At 33.1% G+C, this 14,809-nt stretch overlaps 1 protein-coding gene across 3 annotated transcripts in view; it reads left to right on the top strand.

Annotated features, from left to right (window-relative positions):
• The first annotated feature begins 3,736 nt into the window (after nucleotides 1-3,736).
• The window catches only part of LOC114331339 (nidogen), an 85,980-nt gene continuing 74,907 nt past the window's right edge, over nucleotides 3,737-14,809 (top strand). The window contains exons 1-2 of one of the 3 annotated variants that reach the window (XM_028280872.2): nucleotides 3,737-3,820; nucleotides 12,977-13,198. In XM_028280872.2, the coding sequence (XP_028136673.1) occupies nucleotides 13,004-13,198 (195 nt within the window). In that variant the 5' untranslated portion in view covers nucleotides 3,737-3,820; nucleotides 12,977-13,003. Of the gene's footprint in view, nucleotides 3,903-12,976; nucleotides 13,199-14,809 lie in introns of all 3 variants that reach the window. The other 2 variants (XM_028280874.2, XM_028280873.2) reach the window with 2 other exon arrangements.

Below are 14,809 nucleotides of genomic sequence, written 5' to 3' on the forward strand. Positions count from 1 at the left end.
ATCTAATATTAAGACGGTAAAGGGTCATTTAATTCGCACAATTGGAGAACAAGTACTAACTTTTGAAGAGTTATATACTATTTTTTCTCAAATTGAGGCCATCATGAATTCGAGGCCAATATGCCCGTTAAGTTCAGACCCAAACGATCTTAGTGCGTTAACTCCAGGACATTTTTTGACCATGGAGCCTTTGAGTGCTCCGCCCGAAGAAACGTTGCTCGATGTTCCGCACAATCGGTTGAATCGTTGGCAATTATTAAATAAGTTGCACCAACAGATTTGGGAACGGTGGTCTAAGGAGTACCTCCAAACTCTTCATCAAAGGGCTAAATGGAATTCTCCGTCTCCAAACGTCCAACTAGGTACCTTAGTGGTAATCCGCCAAAATAATATTCCCCCGCTACAATGGCCTTTGGGCCGTATAATTGAGGTTCATCCTGGATCTGATGGTATAGTTAGAGTGGCCACAGTGAAAACTAATAGTGGTATATATAAACGCTCTATAGTAAAATTATGTCCTTTGCCTTTTGAGCCGTAACAATACTGCGTATTGTGGTGGGCGGTTGTGGTTCGTCCACATAAGTAGGAATAACAATTTTTAATTTTCTTGTTTTTGTAAAGAATGTTTTAATTCATTTTCTTTTCAATATTATGGGACACCCCGTATATACGAGTAGGCCAATACCTAATTCAGTGAGTATGTATTAATTTTTATCATTATTTTCAAGTAAAAACCTTAAAGTTTTTTGTATGTAATTACCTGCCTACTCGCCTCATTTTAAAAAGACAATTCGCCAACCAACTCTCTTGGTTAACAGTCACTTACAATTATTCCGAAAAGTGTATAGAAACTCAATATAGTCCTCGCGAGTGATTTATACTACTCAGCAATAGCAGTACGAAAAATAGCAGGCCTGCTCCAGCTTGTGCAACGAGAAATGACAAGGTAGGAAATATTTTTATTACAATTTACTTTAAGGTCTGGTTTTTTTACTGTTATTTTTTTTATTCTATTTTAAATTCACCCTATGCTAAACAGTCCACTAATAAAGCTCTCACTGAGTTAGTAGTCTCCTCTAAGATGATTTAGTCAGGTTACTACGATGTTATATCTTTCCTATACTGTTGTACGGAGTTGAGTCGTGGATTCTCATAGAGGCCACCTGCAAGAAACTTAATGGCTTTTGAAATGTGGCTTTATCGTCGAATCCTGAAGATATCGTATACCGACCATATTATTAATCAGAGCTGAGAATGCAAAAAGAAAAAGAGCTGTTAATCAAAATAAAAACAGCCAAAATCGAATACCTCGGTCATATCATGAGGAACAGTGAAAGATGATATGGACTGCTGCAACTAATCTTGCAGGGAAAAGTAGAAGAAAAGCGAGGACCAGGAAGGCGAAGGATTTCCTGGAAGCTAGGACAAATAATCCCCGGACAAATAATCCCGGACAAAAAATCCCCACAATTTTTTTTGGACAAAATATCCCCACAAAAAATCTCGGACAAAAAAATCCCCAAGAAATATTTGCTGCCGAATAATTATCTAAAAGTTTTCCCGAAATTTTGACAAATTTCGAATTCCAATTCCATGCTGAAAACTTTATTTGTGTTATATTTTTGTTAACTTTATTTGTTTATACATGACAAAAAAGTGTGAGTTTTTTCAAAAATCGTGGAAAATATGGGGAATGAGCTAAGGCTCCGTTTTCATGACAGGCGCTTAACGCACATTTTGGTAACGCGCGATTACAACTACATACATTTTACTTGAGACCGTTCACATGTCAACGAGCGTCTTAATGATCTAAAACGCGCATTATCATGTGAACGGCCTTGGGTAAAATGTATGTAGTTGTAATCGTGCGTTATCAAAACGCGCGTTAAGCGCCTGACATGAGAACGGGGCCTTAGCTCATTCCCCATATCTTCCACGATTTTTGAAAAAACTCACTCTTTTGTCATGTAAAATTTGAAGTTTTCAGCATGGAATTGAGATTCGAAATTTGGTAAAATTTCGGGAAAACTTATGGAGAACTATTCGGCAGCAAATATTTCTTGGGGATTTTTTGTTCGGGATTATTTGTGGGGATATTTTGTCCAAAAAAATTTGTGGGGATTATTATTTATCCGTGATTTTTGTGGGGATTTTTTGTCCGGGGATTATTTGTCCGGGGATTTTTTGTCCGGGGGTTTTTTGTCCAGGGATAATTTGTGGGGATTTTTTGTCCGGAATTATTTGTCCGGGGATTATTTGTCCGGACCCCGTTTAAAGTGCTTATTTTTGAAAAAAATTGGTTTTTTTTAAATCAAATAAAAACTAAATTTTTTTTAATATTGAAAAAAACTTAAAAATTATTAATGATACCAAGAATCTCAAAGACTAAAAAGGTAGGTTTTGCTTTTCTGAATACATATTTTGGATCTTTTGTTTTTGTATAAGACAAAAATTGGTCAAGATATGGCTGTTCAAAATGTGCATAAACTCGTAATTAGTGACTTGTTCAAGTCCTTTCAACTGCAGTTCTTTAAAAAAATAAGCACTGAACTGATGAAACTTACAGATTATATAAACAATACATACGTAAAGTAACTTGTGAAGCGTACGTAAAGTAACATGTGTACCTTGTGATATTGTTCAAATTTTATTTAAGATGCTAATCAGGGGGTGATTTTACGAGTTTGTTTACCAAAAAAATAAACCAACTTTATTTTGAGGGTAACTTGTTTATTTCTGATGTTAGAAAATTTTTAAAACAATAAAAATAAAGTTTTTTTTAGAACTTTAAAAAGTTTTTTTGAGTTTTATCCGAAAAGTGTTTTATTTTTTGGTTACTTCACGTTGAAATATTCGATTTGGAATTTGAAGAATAATAACCTACTTTTAATAGCTACAACTCTGCTTCTACTGGGTCTACAGACTTGATACATACACATTTTTTTTTTCACTTTTTTACGAGCTATATTTTTCTAACAATATTTTTTCGATAAAATACTTACTTTTTGAGTTATTTGCGACAAACCATATAAAAACGTGCTTTTTTTTGTTGAAAAATGAACATATTCACTCGCATATAACTCGAAGAGTATTGACTTACTGAAAAACTATAGAACACAAGTTGTTTAGAATTAGTAAAATCCATATCCTGACTTAAATATCCATCTTGATTGTTGTTTTTTCACCCCTGAGAAGGGGCGATGCTCACTCCCAGGGCAAAAGCACACATCGGAACACTATCACTTTTTTTCTTTGACATGTTAGCTATGTGTTGTGTAAATGTGTATGCCAAATTTCATGTCAATCCAAGCGGTTCTTTAAAATTCAGAGGTTTTGCAATATTTTACCGTGAGAGAACGGGCTTCTAGCTATGTTTTACAGTGTAATTATTCGATATATATGTAATAATAAAGTAACATTCATATACAGTTAAGAGCATATTAAATAAAATATTTAAAGAAAAAACCACATTATAGACAGATTATTATTTTTTTAGAAATAATATCCATCCAGAATATTTTAAAATTAATTTTTTTTATAAAGTATCGTTTTACCAAAATGCCCAATAGCTTATTACAACCCTGATGTTCATGTTTATTAACCATTGATAACTTTTTATGCGAAAGAAGGAACCAATAAGTCAATGAGATGCTTTTATCTCAGCCATCCCGATTTAACGAATATTCCCCCTGATGATAAACAAAATATATTGACTTCTTATTGAATTGACCCATGACCTCTTAAGAGATACCCGTATTTCTAGATAACTCCCTACAAAGTCAGTTTGCTGGCTTAGGCCTTACAGCGCGGACCTAGAAAAGTACTTTATCGTTCACTTCAGATAAAATTTCGATTGTTCTAAAGCCAATATTGCCGCAATTATCAGTAACTGTTTATAATAAGTAATTTTATTTTTAATTTTTTTTTGTATTTTTGGTAGGGAAATCCCATAAAAGTTTGGAATAGTTATATAGTTATGTGGCTGTCTATAGTGTAATGGTGAGAACAAGTTAACAGTGGTAGTGACAAAACACCTAATGAAAGTTTTATTTCTAGTAAATAAGTATATTAAATTGTTCAGTATGATAGGTACTTTACATTTTAATACATTATTATTATTTAAAAAAATCTTAAACTGTACGCGGAGTTAAAGAGAAAAGAAAAGCTCTACAATATTTCTTTAGACAAATTCCCAATCTTTTTATATTTCCATTTACCGTGTACTGTACATCGTTTTATTGTCGCACACTCAAATTCTTCATATTTTTATCCTGTGAATCTGCGTATCTGTATACCAATTTTATTACTGTTTTCTCTTATAATTTACTCCCTTAGTTCACATTGTTCTTACCTTATAATTATTGGTTATTACGTCTGATTCATCATCATCAGCCAACCAATTCACGTCCACTGCTGGACATAGGTCTCCCCCAATTGTTTCCACACTTCACGGTTTTGTGCTGATTGTTGCCAGTTTTTACTAATCTGCCTGATATCATCTGTCCATCGTGTAGGCGACCTTCCTCTACTGCGTTTATCTTCTCTTGGTCTCAATTCCATCAGCTTTCGTGTTCATCTTGAATCTTTCAGCCTGGCGACGTATCCTGCCCAGTTCCATTTGAGCCTGGTGATACGTTCTATAACATCTGCGATACCGGTTCTTTGTCTGAGGTCTTCATTCCTTATTTTATCCCGTAAGGTTACACCCAGCATGGATCTTTCCATACGCCTTTGAGCAACCTTCATTTTCGACGCTGTTGCCTTGGTTAGAGTCGGTGTCTCTGCTCCATATGTCATTACCGGCAGCACACATTGATCAAACACTTGTTTTTTTAAACCGATCGGTATACTGCTCCTAAATATGTCTCTCAGACCTCCGTAGGCTGCCCAAGCAAAGTTAATCTTCTTTTTATTTCGCATGTTTGGTTATCTCTGCCAATTCTAATTTCATGACCCAAGTAAATGTACTTTTCCACTAGTTCTACTTCTTGTTCACGTATAATCAGCTATCCACTAGGAATCAGATTAGTCATATATTTAGTTTTAGAACAGTTCATTTTCAGGCCTATTTTCCAGCAGATAGCATCTAACTCATTTAGCATTTCCTTTACTTCTCCTAGGTCATCAGTTATAAGGACCATGTCATCTGCAAAACGAAGATGATTTAATTTTTCTCCGTCTATTGTGATCCCTTTATTGTCCCAGTTGAGCATCTTAAAGGCATATTCCAGAACAGTTATGAATAGTTTTGGCGAGAGTGTGTCGCCTTGTCTTACGCCGCGTTCTATGCTTATTTGTTTGGTTTTCTCATGTAACTTAAAACTCATTGTTGCCTCTTTATAAATATTATAGATGAGTGTACTGTAACGATAGCCAATGCGGCATTCATTTAGAGCTTCTAAAATGCTATCCAGCTCTCTCCAGCACAAGGGGCATATTATATTCTATTGACGTTTCAATTAGTAACTTTACTGCCTGCAGATGGTCGTTTGTTCCAAAGTTTGATCGAAATCCAGCTTGTTCTTTTGGCTGGCAAAAATCTACCTTCTTTTCTACTCGTGATGTCACTACTTTTGTAAAGAGTTTGTATAAGTGGTTTAGCAGGCTAATGGGTCTGTACTGTTCTAAGTCTGTCTTATCTCCCTTCTTATGCAAAAGTATTGTTACTGCGTTTTTCCATTTTTCAGGTATTGACTTTTGATGAAGGCATAAGTTGAAGAGATTTTTTATTTTACCTATAAGAATGTGGCCTCCGTTTTTAATGGCCTCTATTACGACTCCATCTTCACCTGGTGCTTTTCCATTTCTCATTTTTCTCAGTACTTGATGGATTTCACTAGTGGTTAACTCTGGTAGTATTTCGGAGCCTTGGTTTATTATTTTCTTTGAAACCGCTTCCCTCAGATTATTTTAATTTAGCCTTTGGCTCCTATATAGTTCCGAACAAAATTCTTCTACGATATTTAGTTAATCTTCTCTGTTTGATGTTATTTCGCCCTTTTTATTTTTTAATTTATGTATTTCGCATTTTCCATTGTTCAATTTCCTTCGTAAAACTTTCAAACTTTTGTTTTCTTCTATGGTTTTCTGGATGCCTTGAGTTTTAAACTTCCTTAGATCTTTTCTTTACGTCTGATTACTATTTGCTATTTGATGTTCTTATTTTTAGTCCCCTTAGTCTTTAAATATAAATTTCTGTTATGTTTCCTTTGTTCTCCATTTTTGGTAATCCGTTCTATAAATCACCTTCCATACCTAGTTTGGAATACGGCCGGTTTGCGCTCGACCGTTTTGCGCCCTTACCTGAAATCGACCGGTTTGCGCTTTGCAATTTTCATAATAGAAATATCTAACAACTACTATAGTTTCCTTAATCGGCCGATTTGCGCTCTCTTGCAATATAATTTTAATTTCATTCTACAATAATAGTCTGGTGAACCTACCTGACTCAAAATCTGTGGGGAAGGAGGAAGACCAAACCCTTCGGTCCTAACTTAACTTTCGGGTATTTCCGTCTTTAGACATTAATTTTCGTAATATTATCAAGAACCACATACTTCAGTGAGATATTAAATTAAATTTAAATATTAAAATAAAAGATTATCGCAATTTTTACTATACCTACAGGCTACAATAGACCAAGAGGCAGAGCTGAAAAATCTATTTGAATTTACTAAAGCTAGATTTTTCACAGTTGATTACTGTGAGTGTGTAGCGAAACATACTGCGGTCGGTCAAGCTAAACGTAGAACAGGGGTTACTGAGAGGGTATCAAAGTTGCTTTCCTACGAAGGTAATTATTTCCATTTACTAAGGCTGAAAATCGGTACACACATTCTAAATTAAATATAAATAAAAGTTATTATAGTCGGTCAGCTGTATGATTTGACAGAGCCGGTCAGTCGGCCCCAATAGTCGATTGAGGAAATGAAGTATTTTGGCTCGCAATTTTTTCGTCAAGCATGGATTTACTTGAAATTTTCACAAGAAGGTAGGTAATAGTCCAAGGATCATTTTATGTATCATGCCGCTATCATACGCTAAAACCTTGGGGGTGGTTGCCACCCCATCTCGGGGGTGGGAATTTTTTATTACATTTTAACCATGTAATTCGATGTAAAAAGTAATTGTAAGAAAAAAATGTTTTTACATTTTCTTCGTAAAGCTAATATTTTTCGAGTTATTCGCGCTTGAAAATAACAGTTTTTCGACGAAAAAATCGACTTTTTTGGAGGGTTTTTTGAGAATACCTCGAAAAATATGCATTTAATCAAAAAAACTGTCGATATCGAAATTGTATCTTTTAGTAACACAAACCAAACTCTTTTCCTATAATATCTTTAAGATCAATACAAACCTAGATACGGCATGTTAAAGGTTAGCTTTTTTCGTCAAATGCACAATTTTAAATATTCAAAGCCAAATAATGGGAAAAATTTGCATTTTTCGAGGAAAACTTAAATAATCTTTTTTCAAGTATACAATTAGACCTTTCAAAAAAATAATAATAAAACGTTTCTAGCATGAAAATTAAGCGACTTACAAAAAAATGTCGGTACCTTCTTTTCTCTACGAAAAAATCAGTGAAAACAACCCCCTAACTACCTTCCTAATTCAAAATTGGTCTTCAACTTTCTGTAGTTCCTTTTATATTTATATTATCAATACACTCAAGGAGATTGACCTATTTAAAATGCCTAATTTTGAGAAAATTGGAGTTTCACCTTTTACTTCAAAGTATCTCCGAAAATCCTGAAGATATGAAAAAAATTATAAACTACTAAATTGTAGCATTTTTAATGACTAAAATTAACCTGTGAATAGATTTTCATTACAGTGAATAGTTAGTCAGACATAGCTGTTTAAAACCTCTAATTACCAGCAAATGCCCCCTTATTCGAGCCCTTTAAACCCGACCCAATTAAAAACTAAGGCATCTTACGGAATTTAATTTACACAGTCTTATAGCTTTTAAAAATCCTACAAAATCATTTTTGAGGGGTCTCATTACTGAGAGGGTATCAAAGTTGCTTTCCTACGAAGGTAATTAAATCCATTTACTAAGGCTGAAAATCAGTACACAATGAGATATAATATTTTTTCAAAATTAGGCATTTTAAATAGGTCAAACTCCTTGAGTGTATTGATAATATAAATATAAGAGGAACTACAGAAAGGTGAAGACCAATTTTGAATTAGGAAGGTAGTTAGGGGGTTGTTTTCACTGATTTTTTCGTAGAGAAAAGCAGGTACCGACATTTTTTTATTATAAGTCGCTTAATTTTATGCTAGAAACTTTTTATTATTTTTCTGAAAGGTTTAATTGTATACTTGAAAAAAGATTTTTTAAGTTTTCCTCGAAAAATGCAAATTTTTCCCATTATTTGGCTTTGAATATTTCAAATTATGCATTTGACGAAAAAAGCTAACGTTTAACATGCCGTATCTCGGTTTCTGTTGGTCTTAAAGATATTATTGGAAAATAATTTGGTTTGTGTTACTAAAAGATACAATTTTAATAACTACAGTTTTTTTGATTGAATGCATATTTTTCGAGATATTCTCAAAAAACCCTCTAAAAAAGTCGATTTTTTCGTCGAAAAACTGTTATTTTCAAGCGCGAATAACTCGAAAAATATTAGTTTTACGAAGAAAATGTAACAAACATTTTTTTCTTAGAATCACTTTTTCCATCAAGCTACATGGTTAAAATGTAATAAAAATTTCCCATCCCCGAGACGGGGTGGCAACCACCAAAAGGTTTTAGCGTATGATAGCGGCATGATACATAAAATGATCCTTGGACTATTACCTACCTTCTGTGAAAATTTCAAGTAAATCCATGCTGGACGAAAAAATTGCGAACCAAAATGCTTCATTTCTTCAATCGAGTATTGGGGCCGACCGACCGGCTCTGTCCCGTCATACAGCTGACCGACTATAATAACTTTTATTTATATTTATTTTAGAATGTGTGTACTGATTTTCAGCCTTAGTAAATGGATTTAATTATCTTCGTAGGAAAGCAACTTTGATACCCTCTCAGTAACCCCTGTTCTACGTTTCGCTTGACCGACCGCAGTATGTTTCTCTCTACACACTCACAGTAATCAACAGGGCCGGCAATAACGGGCCTGCAAGGGATGCATTGCAGGCGGGCGCCCCTGTTTGGGGGGCGTCAGAATGAGCATTTTTTCTGCTGGTATTATGTATAAATTCATTTTTTTAAAATGTGGTTTAATTTCGTCATAATACCCTAATCTGTGTTTGTTAGTTTTGCATATCAAATAATATACAAAAATATGCAACGCCGCATAGAATTCTTACCATGTAGTAATATAATTTATTGGTCAAAGATATCATATTATTTCAACCAAACAACTTTGCTATGAGAATGCTTTGTTTATGTCCTTCAAATTTCTTGCAAGTTGTTAGTGTTGTATCATCAGTTATGAGAGGAAATGAATAATTTCTAGTAAAGTAAACAAGATTGTGATACTGTTTTCTTGCCGCTCGCGCCTGTATTAATCCCATAAAAACATAATATTTAAAATAAAGATTTTACTTTAAATTTAGTTTAGAGCTCTTTAGATTTAGTATTATTTCATGTGATTATAATACAGAATAGTTTGTAAGTTGTACTCTGCAGTTAAAAAATCTATTAGCATTCAATTAATATAAAATTATATTTGTTAAGTACTCAGTAGGTACATACTATTATTAATCTACGCTTAAGTTATTATTTTTATTTAGTTAAATAAAAATGGATTAAAAAATTTATCTAGGAATCTAGGGCACAAATCGAAAAAGAAAAAATGACACAAAAAACAATATCAGTTCTCTTAGCCAATTTCTTAAAAAAGTTAAAGTGAAGTTGTTGTGTCAGATGATGGGTCCAATTAAACTGTAACCGAAATTTATTTACTGGGTACATTTGCGAATGGCGGGACACCGACTTAAGTCGCTGCCCGGAACACACATTTTTAGGACACAAGTCCAAAATCAAGTCATTAATAGGGAGAAAAGCTCTTCTAGCTACCCCTAAAATCAGGGGATTTAACACATAAAGTAATACAGAGGATGTTCCATTACCCAGGGCATCTAAGGTAACGTTCAGTACAAAGCCTCCTTATTCGTTATGTACTGCGATGGGGAGGGGTGGTGGTACAGCTTGGGAGTCAGGTTACGCAGTGTAACCGGTTTGATCTTCGGACATGTGGGTCTCACTGTTCCATTTGAACACACATGATGTTCCCGAGGCTGGGGTTGTACGAGTATCTGTGTATGGGGGGGGGGCGCCTGTGCTAGTTTTGCAGGCGGGCACCTTATACCCTAGCACCGGCACTGGTAATCAACTGTGAAAAATCTAGCTTTAGTAAATTCAAATAGATTTTTCAGCGCTGCCTCTCCGTCTACAAGCAAGTAATTAAAACAAAATTGTCCATGTTTCTATGTGTATTTCTATAATGAGAATTATAAAAAAATAGGCATTGAAATCTAAAAGCCGTGATTTTTTTAGCATTATAAAGTGAGTACAAAGACATACATAAGATTTTTTGTGTTTCCACTTTCCAGGATATTTCTGAACCGCGATAGTCTTTTCCTTGCTAGTCCTCTCTTTCCCTTTCACTATGAGTTGAGCATATTGGTACTTATTATTTCTCAGTATGTGGCCTAGGTATGATGTTTTTCTAACTTTCACTGTGTTGAAAAGTTCTCTTGCCTTACCTATTCTATGCAGGACTTCTTCGTTTGAGGTATGCGATGTCCATGAAATTTTGAGAGTTCTCCGGTAGTTCCACATTTCAAAGGCCTCCAATTTATTTACGGTTAATGTTTTAAGTGTCCACGTTTCAACTGCATAGAGAAGAGTCGACCAGACGTAGTCGAATATTGATAAACGTAGTCGAATTTCGACTACAAAAAATTATTTCCTAGTTATCCTTACTTGATAGGTTTGCTTAATCTCCACGGTTCTCTTTAACTTTCCATTTATTATTCTGCCTTGATTAGTTATACAGGGTGTCCAGAAACTCTACCGACAAACAAAGACAGGAGATTCCTCAGATAATTTTAAGACAATTTAACCCAATTCACCTAGTCCGAAAATGCTTTAAGGGATCTAGAGCTCTTTGAAGATGGCGTCATGAAATTAGTTTTTCTTAAATACCTCCAGAACGCTTCTATTTAGAAAAACGAAAATTGGTATGTATATTTACTTTTCAGAAATGAATCGATTCCATCCATTGCAGATTTCTAGTACCAGTCATAGGCGTCCGTTTTGGGTAGAGCAACGGGTATTTTATCGCATAACTTTTTTGTCCTTAACTTTTATGCATTTTTGACACCGGATTATTAAATCGTGAGGTATTCTAGTACTAAAAGATACTCTTGCTTTGAGTCGGCAGGACACACCATTTTCTAGAAAAATCAATTTGAAAGTTTTTCGTTTTTGGAATTTAAAAAAAAATTGAAAGAACTTTTCAACAAAAAACGAAGTATTTTACCAACATAAAGTAAGAGTAACTTTTAGTACTCGAATACCTCATAATTTAATAATCTAGTGTCAAAAATGCTCAAAAATTCAAGACAAAAAAGTTATGCTATAAAATAACTGTTGACCTACCCAAAACGGACGCCTATGACCAGTACTAGAAATTCGCAATTAATGAAATAGATTTATCTCTGGAATATAAATAAATGTACCAGTTTTTGTCTTTCTAAACAGTTTTTTTTTTTGAATTTTTTTTTTTAATTCAAAAAGCGAAGAATTTTCAAATCGATTTTTCTAGAAAACGGTGTGTCCTACCGATTTAAAACAAGAGTACATTTTAGTACTAGAATACTTCACAATTTAATAATCTACTGTCAGAAAAGCATAAAAGTTAAAGATAAAAAAGTTATGCGATAAAATAACCGTTGCCCTACCCAAAACGGACGCCTATGATCGGTACTAGAAATTTGCAGTAGATGGATTAGATTTATATCTTGAAGATAAATACGCGCACCAATTTTTGTTTTTCTAAATAGAAGCGTTCTGGATGTATTTCAGAAATACTAATTACAAGACGATATCTTCAAAGAGCTCTAGCTCCCTAAGCCCGACCGCACATCAAAGAAACATGAAACGTAAATTACGTTTCATGGAAATAAACCACTGCTAAACAAATATACGTCCGGCCATTTATGAAACTCTCCGAAAATAAAAATGTGCCATGAGCATGAATCACACTCGTTTCATTGGTAGGCGGACTTTGAGATTTGTTTAGCAGTGTTTTAGTTTCATGAAACATGTTTTTCGTTTCATGTTTCATGTTTTTCGTTTCATGTTTCTTTGGTGTGCAGCTTGGCTTAGGAAGCATTTTCGGACTAAGTGAATTGGGTTAAATTATCTTAAAATTATCTGAAGAATCTCCTGTCTTCGTTTGTCGGTAGAATTTCTGGACACCCTGTATAAATCAGCAGCCCCTTCTTTATAAAGTCAAAGCTTCCAATCCACAAGTTATGTTCTCTATAGAGATACTCAATAGTAGCTTTTGTGAATTTTGTGTATTTTTGCATATTGTATTATTCCAAACTAGGACAGTCAGTCACTTGCTTAAAAAATACAAACAAAATAAAATGTCTCTTTTATGTTATTTTATAGCACATAAATACATAAAGTCTCACAATATATCTAAGAACCTCATTAATATTCAGTTCAGCGGGGTGCTTTTGTTCGAGGTGTGAAATTATATAAACAAGGTATCATTTCATAAAGCATGTAGAACCCTTGTTTAAGGAATTTCACACTTCGAACAATAGCACTCCAGTTAGCTGAATATTAATGAGTCTCTTAGATAGCTTGTCAGAGTATACTCTATAACCCATTTCCATCTTAACCTAATTTAACTTTTAGAAAGTTTTTTAAAGGAATCGGCAAAATTGGCTTGAAACAATGTCGAGTTGATATTTTCTACTGACCAAAAAAATTTAGTTTATGTTCTGTAGGTTCATCTGAAAGATGAAGTTAGTGTTAGGGACACTTTTGTATATTTTGTGCCTTATCAGTGACGGACTTGCTCTTCCTGAAGGGCTGTTATATTTATATAATGTGCCAGAAGCGATACCTTTACCAAAAGGGGATGATATTTCCAGTAGTGAAATTAGGTTAAGGGAGCCTATTGTATTTTTTGGCGTAACCTATGAGTCTATTTTTGTAAGTATATAATTATTTTTTCATAAAATTATTAAGTAATATGTTATACACTAGATTTTAATTTAATTGTTCAGTGGGTTCTAAACTACTTTTTTTTTGGACATGTTAAGTCAAATATTGTGTTTATATGATATTAGTCCACAATTGATTGTAATAATAATTACATTTTTAACTAAAAAAATTTGATGTTTTGATTTTCACTCCGAAAATCGTTTTGAAGAGATTATTCAAGATTTTTTGTAAAACGAAAATTGTTTGTTATTTTCACACAATTTTTAAATAATAATCTTTTGAAAATGATTTCTGGAGTGAAAATCAGAACGTCAAATTTTTTAGCTAAAAATGTAATTTTAATTACAATCAATTGTGGCTTAATCAACACAATATATATTTACAGGGTGGTTAATTAATACATATATATATTTTATGCAAATATACAGTACGGTACAAATGTCTGGAATAAATTCGTTATTTCGTAAACCGGCGACTGTACGAAAAAATCCCGAAACAAGGCAATTTTTAATTTTAAATTGTGATATTTTGGCAAATACTTCATGCTAGTGACGTCATCCATCTGGGCATGATGACGTAATCGATGATTTTTTTAATGAGAATAGGAGTCGTATGATAGCTCATTTAAAAGGTTATTCAATTATGTATTCAGTAATATAAACAATAACATAATTATTTATACAGTGTCAAAAAAAATTTTTTAAATAAAATAATTAGCAAAAAAGAAGAATATATGTAATTTTTTTAATTCAAAATAAATTTTATCGCTGTCAGAAAACAGAAAAAATGTTTATTTGACAAATAAATATTGCTTTTCGCTTAAATTAAATGTTCAAACTTCCAAGAGGCAGGTGGTTGGCGGGAGTTGGTTTGAACATTTAATTTAAGAGAAAAGTAATCCTTATTTGTCAGGTAAACAATTTTTCTGTTTTCTGGCAGCGGTAAAATGTATTTTGAATTAAAAAAATTACGTATATTCTTGTTTTTTGTTAATTATTTTAATTTAAAAAAATTTGGACACTCTATATAAATAATTTAAATAATTATATTACTGTTTATATTACTGAATAGATAATTGAATAATCTTTTAAATGAGTTATCACACGACCCCTATTTTCATTAAAAAAATCATCGATTACGTCATCATGCCCAGATGGATGACGTCACTAGCATGAAGTATATATGCCAAAATATCACAATTTAAAATTAAAAATTGACCTGTTTCGGTATTTTTCCTTAGAGTCGCCCGTTTACGAAATAACGAATTTATTCCAGACATTTTTGCACCATACTGCCATGCCATACTGTAAGAAGATTTAAACTAAACCATTTATTGCTCTGTTATAGATATAAATAGCGTCTTACTACTTTATGTGTTTTAGTTAAATATTTAAAATGAAGCTATTTTGATAACGATTATCGAAGTGCACGTCAAAACTTAAACGTGAAATAAATTTCATTTCAAACTCAAATTGTGGCTTATTCCCAAATAAAATATATAGTTTTAAAATGAATCATATTCATTATTTTAATACTTCCTGAAAGGTATTTATGATATCAGCAAGGTCAATCAGTTTACAATACGCAAAATTAAACTAA

The sequence above is a fragment of the Diabrotica virgifera genome, chromosome 1, assembly GCF_917563875.1.
Source record: "Diabrotica virgifera virgifera chromosome 1, PGI_DIABVI_V3a".
NCBI lineage: Eukaryota > Metazoa > Arthropoda > Insecta > Coleoptera > Chrysomelidae > Diabrotica > Diabrotica virgifera.